This window comes from Hevea brasiliensis, chromosome 13, assembly GCF_030052815.1.
Source record: "Hevea brasiliensis isolate MT/VB/25A 57/8 chromosome 13, ASM3005281v1, whole genome shotgun sequence".
NCBI classification, from domain to species: Eukaryota; Viridiplantae; Streptophyta; class Magnoliopsida; order Malpighiales; family Euphorbiaceae; genus Hevea; species Hevea brasiliensis.
In genome coordinates this window covers 3,006,859-3,023,843 of record NC_079505.1, presented here as the reverse complement: position 1 = coordinate 3,023,843, position 16,985 = coordinate 3,006,859, and the positions used below count along the sequence as shown (strand labels likewise).

General features: G+C 35.7%; 1 protein-coding gene across 6 annotated transcripts in view; it reads right to left on the bottom strand.

Annotated features, from left to right (window-relative positions):
- Positions 1-16,985, bottom strand: part of LOC131168949 (uncharacterized) — a 56,439-nt gene that overhangs the window by 3,950 nt on the left and 35,504 nt on the right. For all 6 annotated transcript variants that reach the window (XM_058131663.1, XM_058131657.1, XM_058131659.1 and 3 more), the window contains 9 exons: positions 14,414-14,527; positions 14,154-14,320; positions 8,000-8,112; positions 5,768-5,879; positions 5,585-5,656; positions 5,238-5,364; positions 4,879-4,993; positions 3,135-3,325; positions 2,942-3,054 (listed from right to left, as the gene is read on the bottom strand). In XM_058131663.1, the coding sequence (XP_057987646.1) occupies positions 2,942-3,054; positions 3,135-3,325; positions 4,879-4,993; positions 5,238-5,364; positions 5,585-5,656; positions 5,768-5,879; positions 8,000-8,112; positions 14,154-14,320; positions 14,414-14,527 (1,124 nt within the window). The remainder of the gene's footprint in view (positions 1-2,941; positions 3,055-3,134; positions 3,326-4,878; positions 4,994-5,237; positions 5,365-5,584; positions 5,657-5,767; positions 5,880-7,999; positions 8,113-14,153; positions 14,321-14,413; positions 14,528-16,985) is intronic.

Below are 16,985 nucleotides of genomic sequence, written 5' to 3'. Positions count from 1 at the left end.
AGAAATTTTCCTTAGCTTAAAAATACAAAAAGAACAAAAAGCCAAAAACCCATCACATCCTCATTATTAAGTCCCTCACATAAAGCCCAATATTACTGGGTTCATTGCGAAAAAGAGGTGACTCCAACGATACAACTCCGACCACCAAAAGCTTCCCTAAAGAAGAGATTTGTTTGAGTTGATTTCTGACCCGAATAAGCAACTCAACTAAAACCCATCATATCCAGCCATTTTCTAGTGTTGCAACACTTCATAGAGCATCACTGCATGCTGACAACCTTGCCCAAGTCGTCAAAATGGAGTTCTGACATGCCTGCAGCATGGTCCAACTAGATCAGGTCAAATCTACTTCGTAACCTGCAGAACACAATAGAGCTCACTTGTTCTCTACTGCTCTTGTCGCATCAGATTTCACTCCTACTTCGTCAAGTCAACAACCATATTACGCAGCAGCCCAGCAACATGTGCCACACCACTGGCCATGTTAACATTATGCGCCATATCAACTGACACATCAGTGGAACAGAACTCTTGTTTGCTATTTCAACGCGCTAATTTAGATTTGACATCTGTTTTTTGCAAAAACAACTCCTAAAGACTGAAATTTGTGTTTTCAATGAGGCGGGTTCCTTGGGTTTTAATGGTGTGAGATTCCAACTTGTGACTCATAGTCATTAAATAAAAAGTCAGAGCAATAACTTATGGAAGTTGGGAATAGCTTGTTAACCCTCCTTCTATAGATGAACGTCTTCCTCTTCTCTACCAAGTCGAGAAGTGTTGATAAAAAATGGAGCAATTCCTTACAAAATCAATGCAAAGTGCACTTGCCCCATCTATGAAAGCATTGGTTGCACAATTACTTTCTAGGCATTCGAATGTTGATGTTCAAATAGCAGTAACCTCTTGCATTATTGAGATGATCAGAATAACTGCTCTAAATGCTCCTTATGATGATGATCATATGAAGGATTTTTTTCAACTAATTGTGTCATCATTCAAAAACTTGGCAAACAAGTCTAGTCAATCATATGGTAAGAGAACTTTGATTCTTGAAACAGTTGAGAGTTCAATCATGTGTGGTGATGTTGGATTTTGAATGTGATATCTGATAATTGAGATGTTCCAACATTTCTTTAATGATATAAGGGATTATCACCCAGAGCATATCTTTTCATTCAAGAAGACCATTATGACCCTTGTATTAGAAGAAAGTGAAGATATCCCTCTAGAATTGCTTTCCCCTCTTTTAGATAGTGTGAAAAAGAGCATCATGGAAGTTCTACTTGTTGCTCGTATGTTGGGAGAAAGAGTAATTGAAAGTTGTGCTGAAAAGGTTAGACCTTACATCTTGCTATCTTTGGGTATTTCTTTGGTGATTAGAGAGAAATAATTGCTATATGCCAATGTGATACTATATAAGAACAAAAAGAGCATCTTAAAGAATCCAAAAATTTGGTTTTTGAGTCTTCATACATTGAGGAACTAGTTCTAGAAACACATGTTTGAGAATTATCTTCTAGTGAAAGAAGCTGAATTTGATGAGAATGAGAACAAGTAGCTTGAAGAATCTATCCTAGTAAACAATGAAAATCAAGCCATAAAAACTTCAATGGGTATTGAAGAAAGTCAAGTCATGGAGATCAAGGAAATAAAAAAATTCCAAATTCCCTTGTTCCCAATGATTGAAGAGTCATTCAACTTTTACTTGCGATTAATTTTTAGATGTTTCTAAGGATGCAAGAATGTGTGACGTTCTTCATTTCGATCTTATTACCACCATTCAAGAAGATAAAGTTGCTTGTTTTCCAAAGAAGATTCTTTATTCTTCTGCATTACAAGGCTCAAGGTCGGATTTTCTCCAACTAGGGGAGAATGATGCAATCCAAGAAGACTAGATTAAGGAATTGTTTTGATTTAATCTTTTATTGTAAAATTAGAAAGATTCTATTTCTATTATTTAAGAATTATATTATTACTTAGAAGTATTTACAGAGTTCTATTAGATTTAATATTTTATTATTTAAGAATTTGTAGTTGATTTGGGATTTCTAATTGGTATTTCATTAGGGTTATATATTTTAAGGATTCTTAATCCTAGTAATAATAGGACTAATTATTTTACTATAAATACATGTATTATCTAGGGATTTACTAGAGATTATTATTATTAGGACTATCATTGAGAATTAATAAAAATACTGAAAATTAGTTTCTCTAGAGAATTTGTTTCTCGTGTCTTGAGAATTTATTTGTCTTGATTTTAGTTTCTTCTTGTTCTACATTAGCACAAACTTGAATTGAATTTGCAGAGGCAAGAGTCCATTAAGTGTGAGATGGGCTTACTTTGGCTTGGATCAACCATTGCTAAAAAGTTAGAACTAAACAACTAGTTAGTTGGTCATCCACCCTTATAAGCCCTTTGAACTTGTTGTAATCTTTAAATGTGGGACTCTTGACAATTGACACACATCAATCCACTATTCAAACTCTACCCTGCCAACCATAACTTTTTCCCCCATCTTGTGCACATTAGATTAACTAAGAAAATTTGGCTCCAAATTGTTCTTTCTGCCAAGAAGTCTGACATTGTGCAGATGGTTCATTCTTGGATATAATTGCAAATTTAGCAATAATGTTCACTTGAACATACCCTTTTACCCATCACAAAAAGAAATTCTTATGAAGAAAGAAATATGTTTGGCCTTCTTGTCTAGGCCTGAGCAATATTCGGTTTTAACCGAAGATCCTAACCGAACCGAACCATTTTGTCAAAAACCGAAGAAAAAGCAAACCGAACATAACCGTATATCTTAAACTATGTCGTTTCAGCACCCATTTATATGCATGATTAAAGCCCAGACCTAGTAACCCCATTTCTTTTTTATTCTGAGAACCTTTGGTCTCCTCCCTAAATCAAATATGCATGACAATGAAAGCAAACCTGACTGTTTTCAGCAAGCCGTAAATTGTTATAGAGGAATGATAAGCCTTGTGCAACACATTGATGCTTGTTTTGAAGTCTAAATCCAAGGGCTAAATTGATAAAGGCTGTTCCTGGAAGAGATAAGCCATTTCCAGAAGATTTAATAAATATATAATCCTCAACAGAATGAAAAAACAGGAAAAGATCTTACCCACACAAAGATTAACTAGTGGATTCTCCGGCAATAGTTTATAAGCTGCAAGATATTCTCTCACAGCATCTTGGTAATGGCTGGCCATGGTAAACTGATGCCCATAGATGACTATAGGTGGTACACAATCACCATGTTTGGTTCGCATATGGCGTAGAAACTTTGCATGCCTTGAATAGTTCTTTCCCAACCTATGATATCACAAGCATACTTGTTAATGAATAACAAATAGGGATACAACCACAAGAGCTCATCTTAACCACCATGCTCCATTTATGTTTGTATTCAAGATGGAGCATACTTGTTAATGAATAACAAACAGGGATACAAAGTTAAATAGCCAGTGGTTAATGTGATATCACAATGGAGCATCAAATTAATGAATCACAACGTTCCAATCAACTCAAATAAAAGTGATTTTGGCAGTACTGAACTGTTAAATAACTGTGTGCAAAAGTCCAAGAGCAGAAACAGCAGTATAGAAAAAGCTAAGAAAGGAAACTGAGCTTAAAACCTCAATTCAAGTCAACCCCACCAAAGTAGTTGGGGATTGCATCTTATATTCTTGGATTTATGTGCAAAGCTTTTCAAACTGAGCTTAAAACCTCAATTCAAGTCAACCCCACCAAAGTAGTTGGGCATTGCCATATGGATCTTTCTTCACCCTTAAAATTTGTTCAAAGTTATGCGTTTCATTAGAAGTTGCAATAACAGTCAGTGTTGACATACAAGGATCTCCAAGATGAAAAAGTGCTAAGACACCTAGTAATTTGGTTCTTCCTTCACGATCATGCATAAACTTCCTCCACTACTTCTACTATTTAAACAATGTATGAGACATCACCAGACTCAAAAAACAATTCTTCCAATATTGAGATATGCAGTGATATTTACCAAGTCATTAGAACTGCCTTTCCCCCGAAACATTATAAAGTTATTGCAACCCCTCTCCCTTTGACCCATAGAAAAGTACATTCTCAGCAAACCCCCTCTTCTTCCCAACCCAATGCTTTTAAAGGAATCCCAATCTCATGACTCGCCTTCTAATATTCTGACCCAGGAATTCACCTTATTGTTAAAACTTGTTATAGGAAATCACTCTCCAGTAATTAATCTCAAATCAACAAATTTGGAAAGAAACTTGGAGTTTTACTAATGCATTAAGGACATGAATCAAACAAACATTTCACTCATTTCAAAATAAATAATTTTGTGAGGCTGCAAGAGCTTATGGAACATGAACATGCTTGCTAATATGAACACTAAAGTTTTCTTTCAACTGTCTTTACATTGTGAGGTCACTTGGGCTATTTTTTGATGTTTTGAGGACAGCAGGATATGTCCGGAAGTTGGAGAATTTTTTGGGTTTGAAATGGAAGTAGAAAGGAGACGACATTTTTAAAATCAGATTTTTCCCGTTCAATTTATTATGAGAAAAGATGGTTTTCTAGGCTTCTTATGTGCCCATGCTTTAGGAACATTCAAAAGAATGTCTTTTATTATTATTCAGTATATTTGGAAAGTACTAGTTTTTCAGTTTCTGTTTTCTGAGTTGTGACTCTCTTGCTTCTTATTGTGCCATAAACATAAATCAAGACATATTTACAGCTCCAAATATGAATATAACCCTATAAAATACAGGCCTCAAAATACTTAATTATGATAAAGTATTAGGCATATCTGCAAAGTAGGCCACTTCATGAAAATATATTTCAACCTAAGAAAAGTACTATTGATTATGTACCTTAAAGCTATTTTGTAATAGCAGTTCCAGGCAGCAAGGCTGTATGGATGCTGCAGAACGATTGATTTTACACAGTCAAACCCATGCTTAGGATCTGTGGTCTTGTATGATATTTCTGCAGAAATGTAAACAAGTACCCTGTTCAATGCAGCCTCAAGACTCGATAGTCTCCACAAATTTATTCTTTAATAAAGAAATATTCAATTGCATTGTTTTAGGATGTATATCCACTGAAATAGACTGTTGAGGGTACTATTCATCCATTTTATTTTGTTTTTTAAAAAAGCACTATCAGAACCCTCCCTCCCTTGGAATTGATGTAAAAGAAGATCATCAATTAATTAGGTTTAGGGAATTACGCGCTGCAATAGACTGAAGTTCCTCCTTCTTCTCAAGAGGAAGTTTCTTGTTCACCAATTTCCGAGTGAGGTTAATAATCTCTAGTGCTTCCCAATACCTTTGCAAAGATTGCAGTGCCTTGCACAACTACAAACCATCCAAAAGAAGATGAAATCTTGGAGAAAAGAAATAGTGAATTTATTTAACATTGATTGAAATACTCAACAATAGGGAAGTGGGGGGAAAAAAAAAAAACCTTCAACTGTCAAAGAAACAGCGCATGAGAAAAGAAGGTTTTGAGCAGAAAAGGAAACAAGATAGGCGTAAAGATGAATGAAAAGAAAGAAAGGAGAAGAAAAATACATACATCTATAATCAGATTGTGATGCTCCTCATCCTTCAAAAAATTAGGAAGGGGGGGCACTCTGATTTCTTCTTCCTGCAGACAGCCCCGAAAAAAATAATGTCCCAGGGTTTCAGGCCCAAATTATAGAATTCCACAGTTAAGTGAAATGACAAATTAAGTTGCAATACAATCGATAACACTTACTAAAGACTCATCTTCTGAATCATCACCATGCCAATCAATACCAGCAGCCCTTGCCACAGCTTTCTGTTCTTCCCTTTTTTGAAGCAACTTCCGAGCTCTAGAAGCCTTCATTCTAATTCAGGGAATTAGTCACTGAACAGTTAGTCTACTATTCTTGTCAACCTAATTTAGAATCAATAATAATACATCAGAAGGCAAGACACAAAAGTAGTGTTGAAAAGCATGCTTTTCAAATTAATTTTTGCCACACCATTCAACTTTGTTTTCCGAGGAATCTAATCCTGAACATCTTTTTGTCCTATAAGTTGGTTTTCATCTTATTGTACATGCATTTCCTTCCTCATATGGTGTTTCCAGCTATTTCAATGTTTTTAAATCCCTTTTTGCCATCACTTTTGTCCAGTAAATTTAGCCTTAGCTATAACTAATCAATGTCGATTAGTAACGATAGAAGGGGAATAAAGCCAAAAATTACAAAGAAAAACTGGCTGAACAAAATTCCTCTCACATCTCTTTCCCATCATTGCTAGATCTCTCTCTATCTCTCTCTCTCTCTTGCACCATTTGTCCTCTCCCTCTTGCCATCTTCATTGTTGTCACCACATTCTCTCTTATGTCTCATCTCATTCCATCACTATCTTGCTTGAGAAGTTCAAGGTTCATTCCTTCGTTGGATTTGCAATAGTTGAGATAAACTATTCAATTTCACAAAAATCTCAAGATGCTAGCTTCACCATCGGTTGGAATTCGATGTTGGAAACTGAAGCTGCTCTTCACCTCAGGGGCTGAGCTAATTCTATCAAATATATCCTAATGCTATATAACTTCTGTTGACTTCTAGTTCTTACTTCTAATAGGTCAACTATTTCATAGCAGCCAATTTTCTCAATGATTCCATGTGTAAAAGCAGAGATCTATGATTTGACAGGTTCATATTTACTCCCTATAAAAATCTCTCTTTTCCTAGTAATTTCTCCCTCTTTTCCTCTTTCCCTCCCTCCCACTCTGTGTTCCTATCTTATATTTTTGTACCATTTCACTCGATTGGAATGCACACAAAAGCTTTCATTTTTTTAAGTTAGTACAAAATTTAGGTTTCTATGTTGAAGTTATGAACAAAAGCTTTCATTTTTTAAGTCTTTTGATTTAATTAGCTTACAGGTAAAAACTTAGACAATATTTCTATCAAGTATGTTCAATTTTGTGGAATAAGCTTAAGAACCAATATGTCCATACTTGGAACTCGAAGTAGCAACTAAATGAAAAAAGTGTTGATAGCTAAATTCTAAAGCAATTGCTGAAGTTGTATCATCAATCCGTTAATTTATCTACGGTTCATGGGTTAATGAAAATATCTGATTTAATGGTAGAATAATATTATTTTGATTATGATTCATACTGAATTATATTAACACTGACTTAATATTACTAGCAACTGAGTTATGATTAATACTGTCCATTATCAATCTGTTAATTTTATCTATGGTTCATGGGTTTATGAAAATATTTGATTTATTGGTAGTGATGTAGAACCAAAAGAGAACACTCAAGGGGATGAGAAAACAATTCTCAAATTTTTATTAATTCTCAAAATCGATTGTCAATCATCACAAAAAGCCTGCCAAAATACCTAGAGGACATAGGTATTTATAGTCGTATTTGCAATCCTACTAGTATTAGGATTTAGTATCCTAAAAAACAAAATTAGGAATCCAGACCAACAGAAACTTCTTAAATGAATAAAATGCATTTCTATATTTCTTCCTAAATAGGTAGTTCTAAATCCCTTAGAAAATCCTGCATCAGGTAGACTAATATTTATATAGAAAATCTATTTACTATTAAGACCGAGCTTGAGAGAGACAAGTCATCCATGAAGCACAGGCTGAAATGCTAGTTAACCGAAAGTCAGAAGGAGTTGGCATCTCTGTTGACCTAAATTTGCCGTGTTCCCAAAAGAAAAACTAAGTAATAAGAATTTAAGACAGTTAAAGAATAAAGTTGATTAAAACCACAATTGCAAATCAATCAAGGTGATAATGGATCAATCAAGGTGATAATGGATAAATCAATAAACCGATTAAGTACGTTTAAACACCATATTGATCAGCCTAAAAAGGTCAGCCATCAAAACTTGATGGATTAGATTGGGTATCAGTCCAAAAGGACCAACCTCACCATTAAACATCGAATTTTTTTTTAATTAATGAAAAAGAATAATTAAATGCTTACAGATCCGAACGAGAAGCCAACGGTCTGACTCCACCAAATACATCAACAGTTTCCCCAACATCCAGAATTTTGGTTCTTTTACGAAGAACACTTATTGTCAGCCTCTTCTTTACCTAATTTATATCAAGGACCAAATCAGTATAGAGAAAGTAATAATAATGTCCATGTTTTTTGCATAGCAATCTATTGACTGTAAACATTTCATGTCTGGTAAGATTATTTTTGTTGAGTGCATATCACATAGCATATCCAGCAGAGCTGAGGAGGACACCAACTTAAGATCCATACTTAAAAGTAGCAACTGAATGAAAAATGATTTTATTGCAGCTAAATTCTTAAGCAATTGCCAAAGTTGCATAAAAAACACTTGAGAATGAAAAACCACATGTATACACAATAATAGGATCCAAAAATGTTATGGAAAGTCAATCACTATATTATTTCTCTGTATATTCTGTATTCTGTATTCCTATTTAGGATTTCTTATTTAGGATTTCTTCCTAATTAGTAGAACACAATTATAGGAATCAATTGTATATATATACCCATGTACAGATTAATTGAAATTAAGGAGAATCATCTCTTTCTACATGGTATCAGAGCATGTCATCTATCTAGGGTGACTATTTGTTCTCACCACCCAGCTCATGAGAGACCTTGGCCGCCGACCGGCCGTTTCGACTCCGATCAACATCGCCGGCGTCACCTCAACCCCCTCCCCCCCCTATTCCACCACCGTGTGCTGTTGCCTGATCCAGTACACCATTAAAGAACTTCTGAGGTTTGGCTTTCAGATCCTATTTCGGTATTTGTTTGATTTGTGATTTTGGGTTATTTTGCTGCTGTAAGCACTTTGGATTAGCGTTTCGGTTAGTTTTCTTTGTCTCAACAAATGGCAGACAATAAGAATGTTATTTCTGATGTGATTCCGGTGATAACTAAGATCACGGAACACAAACTTAATGGTTCGAATTACCTGGAGTGGAGTAAAACTGTTAGGGTCTATTTGCGTAGCATTGATAAGGATGATCACCTTACTAAAGATTCACCTACGGATGATACACGACAAACTTGGCTAAGAGAGGATGCTCGGTTATTTTTGTAGCTTCGGAACTCGATTCACAGTGAGGTAATTAGTTTAATTAATCACTGTGAATTTGTTAAGGAATTGTTGGATTACTTAGATTTTCTGTATTTTGGTAAAGGAAATATCTCCCGTATTTATTATGTTTGTAAGGCATTCTACCGTGTTGAGAAAAAGGATAAGTCTCTCACGGCTTATTTTATGGATTTTAAACGGGTATATGAGGAACTTAATGTATTGTTGCCTTTTAGTCCTGATGTGAAAGTTCAGCAGGCCCAACGAGAGCAACTGGCTGTTATGAGTTTTCTTGCAGGCCTTCCTTCAGAGTATGAGACTGCTAAATCTCATATTCTCTTCAGTTCTGATATTTCTTCTTTGCATGAAACTTTCACACAGGTCCTTCGTACAGAGAGTACCCAATCTTTATAGCCTGCCAGTAGTGCTCTTATTAGCCGTAATCCAAATGGATAACAGGGTAATAGAAGAGGAAGCACAGGAGGAATTACAGGCAACAGAAGTCATCAGCGTAATGGAGATACTAGTTCTAATCAGAACTCAAGAGGAGTCATTTGTTATTATTGCCATGAGCCTGGCCATACAAAATATAATTGTCCGCAACTTCAGAGGAAAAATCAGCGATCACAGATGACAAATATGGCAGCAAAGGATTCTAAAACTATTTTGGTATCTACAGAGAATTTTGCACAGTTTTCCCAGTATCAGGCATCTCTAAAGCCTACCGATTCTCGTCACTGCGATCACTGAGTCAGGGTAAATCCACTACATGTCTTGTGTCTTCCTCATTCAAATGGATTATTGATTCTAGTGCGACAGATCACATGACAGGTAATTCTAGTATTCTATCTACTTTTCAGTCTAATCTCACTTCCTCTACTGTTACTTTAGCTGATGATTCTACTTCTTGTGTCATGGGTTCTGGAACTGCGAACCCGACTTCGTCAATTTCTTTGTCATCTGTTTTGTGTCCACCAAAATTCTCTTTTAATCTACTTTCTATTAGTAAACTTACTAGTACCTTAAATTGTTTTCTTTCCTTTTCTCCTGACCAGTGTTTGTTTAGGATCTTACGACGAAACAGATTATTGGTAGAGGACGTGAGTCAGGCGGTCTCTACATTCTGGAAAATATTGCTCCAGTACCTTAACACCTCTTGAAGCTCATTGTAGATTGGGCCATCCTTCTTTGTCTACCATGAAGAAACTGTGTCCTCAGTTTCAGTCTTTATTAGTACTAGAATGTGAGTCGTGTCAGTTTGCAAAACATCATCGTTTGCCTTCTGTGTCTAGAGTCAATAAACGAGCTTCATCCGCTTTTTAGTTAGTTCATTCTGATTTTTGGGGTCCTTGTTCTGTTACTTCTAAAAATGAATTTCGTTATTTTGTTACTTTTGTTGATGATTACTCTCGTGTTACCTGGTTATATTTAATGAAGAATCGTTCTGAGTTGTTTTTTATTTTTTGGTTGTTTTCTATTTTTTGTGCCTTTTGTAATGAAATCAAAACTCAATTTAATATTTCTGTGCGCATATTAAGAAGTGACAATGCCAAAAAATACTTTTCAGCACAATTTCAGTCTTATATGACACAAAATAGCATTCTTCATCAGTCTTCCTGTGTGGATACCCCATCCCAAAATGGCGTGGCCGAAAGAAAAAATCGGAATCTTCTTAAGGTAACTCGTGCCCTTCTTTTCCAGATGAAAATTCCTAAACACTTTTGGGCAGATGCAGTTTCTACGACATGTTTTTTGATCAATCGTATGTCATCTTCTGTCCTTAATGAGGATATTCCTTATACTGCTTTGTTTCTTACAAAATCTTTATTCCCTGTTGAACCCCGTATTTTTTGTTGTACCTGTTTTGTGCGTGATGTTCATCTACAGGTTACTAAATTGGATCCAAAGTCTCTCAAATGTGTCTTCCTTGGGTACTCTTGGCTGCAAAAAGGGTACCGCTGTTTCTCTCCTACTCTTAATTGTTATCTTGTTTCTGCAGATGTCACATTTTTTGAGTCCACTCCATTTTTTCCTCAATCATCTGTGTATGAGAGTCAGGGGGAGGAGGAGGATCTCTTAATATATACTGTCCAACCAATGTCTAGTCCTCTCCCACAGCCTGTTCCTTCTGTCTCTAGACCTACTCGACCTCCCATTGTTCATGTTTATTCCAGAAGATTGGAGATTATTGACTCAGATCCTCTACCAGCTACTTCGTTGGGAGATCCTGTATCTCATATTGATCATGATTCTGATCTAGACTTACCCATTGTTCTTCGTAAAGGTAAACGTTCATGTACTTACCCTATCTCTTCTTTTGTTTCTTATAATCAATTGTCTTCTTGTTCTCGGTGTTTTGTTACTTCTTTAGACTCTGTTCCTATCCCTAATACTGTTGGTGAGGCACTGTCTCATCCTGGCCGGTGTGCTGCTATGAAAGAGGAAATGAAGGCTTTAGATGCTAATGGTACATGGGAACTGTTGCCTTTGCCCACTGGTAAGAAAGCTATTGGTTGCAAATGGGTATTTACAGTAAAGATAAATCCTGATGGTTCTATGACTAGGTTAAAAGCACACCTTGTAGCAAAAGGATATGCTCAAACATATGGGGTTGATTACTCTAACACTTTTTCTCCTGTAGCTAAACTTACTTCTGTTCACTTATTTATCTCTTTAGCAGCTACATATGATTGGCCCCTGCACCAATTGGATATCAAGAATGCTTTCCTTCATGGTGTTCTTCAGGAGGAGGTGTATATGGAGCAACCACCTGGGTTTGTTGCTCAGGGGGAGTTGGGTAATGTTTGTAAGTTTCGGAAGTCTCTTTACGGCTTGAAACAAAGTCCTAGGGCCTGGTTTGGGAAATTCAGTGAAGCAGTACAAGAATTTGGTATGCAAAAGAGTAAGTGTGATCACTCAGTATTTTATAGGCAATCTGAGGCTGGTCTAATTCTCCTGGTAGTCTATGTGGATGACATTATCATCACTGGGAGTAACTCTGCAGGTATTTCATCTCTTAAAACCTTCCTCCAAATCCAGTTTCAGACCAAAGACTTGGGATTGTTAAAGTATTTCTTGGGTATTGAAGTTATAAGAAGTAAGAAGGGCATTTTCTTGTCTTAAAGAAAATATGTCCTCGATTTATTGACAGAAACAAGAAAATTAAGTGCTAAGCCTTGTAGTGCACCAATGACTCCAAATTTACAACTGTTAGCAGGGGATAGTGAGTTGTTTGAAGATCCAGAGAGATACAGGAGATTGGTAGGAAAATTGAACTACCTTACAGTCACTCGTCCTGATATTGCTTATGCCGTTAGTGTGGTAAGTTAGTTTATGTCTTCCCCAACTGTTGCTCATTGGGAAGCCTTGGGACAAATCTTGTGTTATATGAAGGGCGCTCCAGAAAGAGGTTTGTTATATGGTAATCATGGGCATTTGAATGTTGAATGTTTTTCAGATGCCGACTGGGCTGGATCTAAGGTTGACAGGAGGTCAACTATTGGATATTGCATTTTTGTTAGAGGAAATTTGGTGTCTTGGAGAAGCAAGAAGTAGAGTGTAGTTTCTCGATCTAGTGCTGAATCCAAATACAAAGCCATGGCACAATCAGTATGTGAGGTCATGTGAATACTTCAATTACTAGATGAGACAAGTTTTAAGACCTCCCTGCCTGCGAAATTGTGGTGTGATAATCAAGCTGCTCTCCATATTGCTTCTAATCCGGTGTTTCATGAGCGGACCAAACATATTGAGATTAATTGTCACTTTGTTCGTGAAAAGATTCAACAACAGATCATCTCAACAGGACACATCAAAACTGGAGAGCAGTTAGGAGATATTTTCACAAAAGCTCTTAATGGAGCTAGGATTGATTACATTTGTAACAAGTTGGGCATGATTACCATCTATGCTCCAACTTGAGGGGGAGTGTTATGGAAAGTCAATTACTATATTATTTCTCTGTATATTCTGTATTCTGTATTCCTATTTAGGATTTCTTATTTAAGATTTCTTCCTAATTAGTAGAACACAATTATAGGAATCAATTGTATATATATACCCATGTACAGATTAATTGAAATTAAGGAGAATCATCTCCTACAAAAAACATCAACCGAAAATGCATAATTAACTTGGCATTAAGGGTGAAAAAACAATAGGATATGTAAATTTCTTGTACGTTAGATAACTAAGCAGTAACCTAAATGGCATAGAAGTCTCACAAAGTGCTTGCTTCAAATACATAGGCTCCATTACAGAAAAGAGTGGGGGAAGTGATATGAACCTGCCTAACTCCACTCAAAAGCTAGCTCACAAGGGGAGGTTTGCAAACCCATATATATAACACCCAAGACCTCCCTGCAGAACCGATGTGGGACGCATCAGGAAGTAAGGAGAATGTCAACCACAAAATAAACCAAGATAGCTGAAGACATCAATTGCACAAGTGTGATATGAATCCTATGTAATCAGCAAAATACCAGCTCAGTTGGACAGGAAGTTTTACCGGACCATGGATCAACCAGCAATGATGAAAGTTAGAGAGCAATGATGGTGAAGAACCAATATCTACACAAGTTAGCAAAAATAAGAATCCTAAGTGAAAATTGGGTAAGGAAATAATGCATTCGTAACAAGGTAGAAGGGGCACCTACTAAGAAAAATTGCAAGGAGAATAGAAAATTTGGACATGTGAATAATAGACCAACAGATACACCAATACGGTAGGTTGACAACATTGTTATTGCAGGATCAAGAAAGTGAACAGCAAACGCAGGATGCAGTGGTAAAAAGTAGCGAGCAGTGAGAAAGAACTTAACAGCACTAAATCTTTCTCAAGATGCAGTCCAAAACTGAGCAGGAAGGAGGAAACAGATCCTTATACCTAACCAACTAGTTTGGGGATTTTGATGAGTTGAGCTAGATATCCAATAAAATGTTTGTATGTTAAGGTGGATTACCCATATGGAATGTTCATCTGATAATTTTGGAGAGACACAAATGTAAAAGACAGCAGGATGTACAAGTCACTAACATTATACAAAGTGCAATTACCTTCTGACGGAGGGTTTTGACATAAAGTGACTCACGAACCAAAGGGAATATTGTGTTGACAAAGTCTTCAAACATTCCTTTAGCCCTATATATGTGGCAAAGCTTCAGTTTTATTTTCCCGTCAAGCCACCATTGCTTCTGCTTATCAGAACTTGAGTTGACAAAATCTACAAATGCAAGCCACAAGACAAAGAATATAAGCATCAAGCCAGCATATTTTAATTTACTTCAACAGAAAACTCTTATCAAACTAGTAATACCTGAATTTTCTGGAGGCGATAGCAAAGAAATGGCTTCATCTTCTTTACCATCTTCAAGGATAAGCGATGCCAAAGCCAATCGACAATCAACATTATCTTCAAGTGCATGCAAAGCTGAAGGGAAACATAAGTCAGCCACATCACTTGATTTAACCACCTACAATGCAGTCTAGTTTAACAGCCTAGAATGCAACTTAGAAGAAAATAGAAGTCAAAGTAAACAGTTATCAATAAGAAGACAAAAAACAACATCCACCATATAGATTAAATTATGAACCAGTAATCTCACAAGTAACTCAGTTCAAAAACATTGTACGGTTGTTACTAATCCCAAAAGCGTCAAGTATCAGCAATTGTGCCAACAATGTACATCAAGCCTTCATAATCTTAACACACCTCATAATGTAGGACATCCTGCAGATTGGACTCTCCAGGATTGGTTTTGAGTTTGATTTCAGTATATCAAGCCTTCATAATCTTAACAAGCCTCATGACGTAGGTCATCTTGCAGATTGGAGTGGACTCTCCACGGCTAGTTTTGGGTTGATTTCAAAGCTTGAAAATCCAGTAATCAACTATTGTTTGTAACTGAGTAAGAAAACTAAACCTTAATCCAAATTAATTGAGGTCTATATGAATTCGTTTCCTCCATTCTACTCAATTTATACCTAAATCTTCAGAAAGGTCTAGGGCCAGTATGTTCTTTCTCACTACCGCCCCAAATGTCATCTTAAGTTTACCCCTCCCTTTCTCATTTTTATCACTTCAATGTGCTCAACACCTCAACCTTTCTTGTTGGAGCATTTGTTTTTCTATGATGCACATATCCAAACCATTTCAATTGTCTTTTTAACTTTTCCTCAATAGACGTCACTTCCACCTTCCTACAAATGTATTCATCTTTTTTTTTTCTTGGATCATTCTTGTATTTCCTCACCACCGCCTCAGCATCCTTGTTTCTACCACTGCCATCTCATGGATATGGTATTTCTTCACCTCTTAACACTCACTACAATACAGACAATTAATCAAAAGGTATTTTGAGGTCATATAGGACTCTTGTAGCAACTCACTACTTCATCCAACTTCTTTTAATTCTATATTTGACTTCCTTACTTCCTCCATCTCTCTATATGATATATCTTGGATAGTAGAAATTTGTGCTTTGAAGGACCTGTAACCCATCTAAGCTTAAACCCCATTTCAATCACCTGCCCTGCATTGATAAAGTTGTTGTGCATATACTTTATTTAGTTCAACTTAGAACCCACAGACTTCATGGTGCTCCATTGTTAGTAGTATGCCCTAGAGCATATCATTTAGTATGTATCTTGTACATATTTTTATTAATAAAAGGCATTTCCACTTTTCCGTTTACATAATATATTTATGTGTAATAGAAAAGGTCCATTGATATTTTGTTAGAAATATTATTCTTAAGTTGTTAAGAATATGAGTGACAATATTTCTAGCACAAAGTATCATAAATAGGTTCACAATCGAGGATACTTCATAATAAGGACATGACTTATCCAGAAAGATTGTATTCATATTTGTTCCCAAGTTATTTATATGAGATATAAATAAGATGGAATGGTGAGTCTCATGCCATATAACAAATATGATAGGCACTTATAAATGATAAGTAGGCCGAACCAATGACACTTATGACAAACACATGGAGTTTACTCTTGTCAATGTTTTGTCATAAATCATATCAGTGCATATAATCTTTAGACACGAGATAGCATGATTAACTTGTATATAGGTAGTTTGAGTTTGATCTCGCTTTCATACTTGTCCGTGTATGGGTATATGGGCATCTGTTGGCTCCTACTAGTTATATATGGAGGTAGGTGTTGATCAAGATGGAATCTGTTCCTCTAAGCAAATAGAGATAAAATCCTATGTTTATTTAATTGTTCTTGATGTTTCAAGTTCTGGCCAGATAGATAGATTTATTCAGAAAAGAGTTTCTGATGAGAAAATCTTTTTAATCAAGAACTGGAATTAAAAGAGAACATAATATTCATAGCAAATGGAGTTTGACATAAACCATGACTCCAGCTTGAGTTGGGATTTTGTAACACAGAGATTCTAGTGCATGGTAACATATGATTATAGGTTCATTTAAGGTAAACCTTATTACTAATTGGGTGGCCATGGCATGCTATGCTAAGTGTTAACCACGGTCTATGAGGTGCATAAAATGATTTAGAGAAATCATTTATGGTAAGAAAGAGTTCTGATGATATTAAGAGTTGATATCATGTCTCATTGCCAATTAGTGATGAGCCTAGTAAGTCACACACATACACAAGTTATCACCTATTAAATATGATTTAATTAATTAATTAAAGAGTTTAATTGATTAATTAAATTGGTTTGGTTTGCAATTAAATTGCAAAGTCCCTAGCATGACTTGAAACCAAATCTAGATTATTGGATGTATAGTATAAGTTAAATTTATATTTAAAGTGTTTAAATATGAATTTAATTAATGAGAAATTAATTAATAGAGATTAATTAATTAATTTATATTTGATATAAATTAGAAGAAGAAAAAATAATT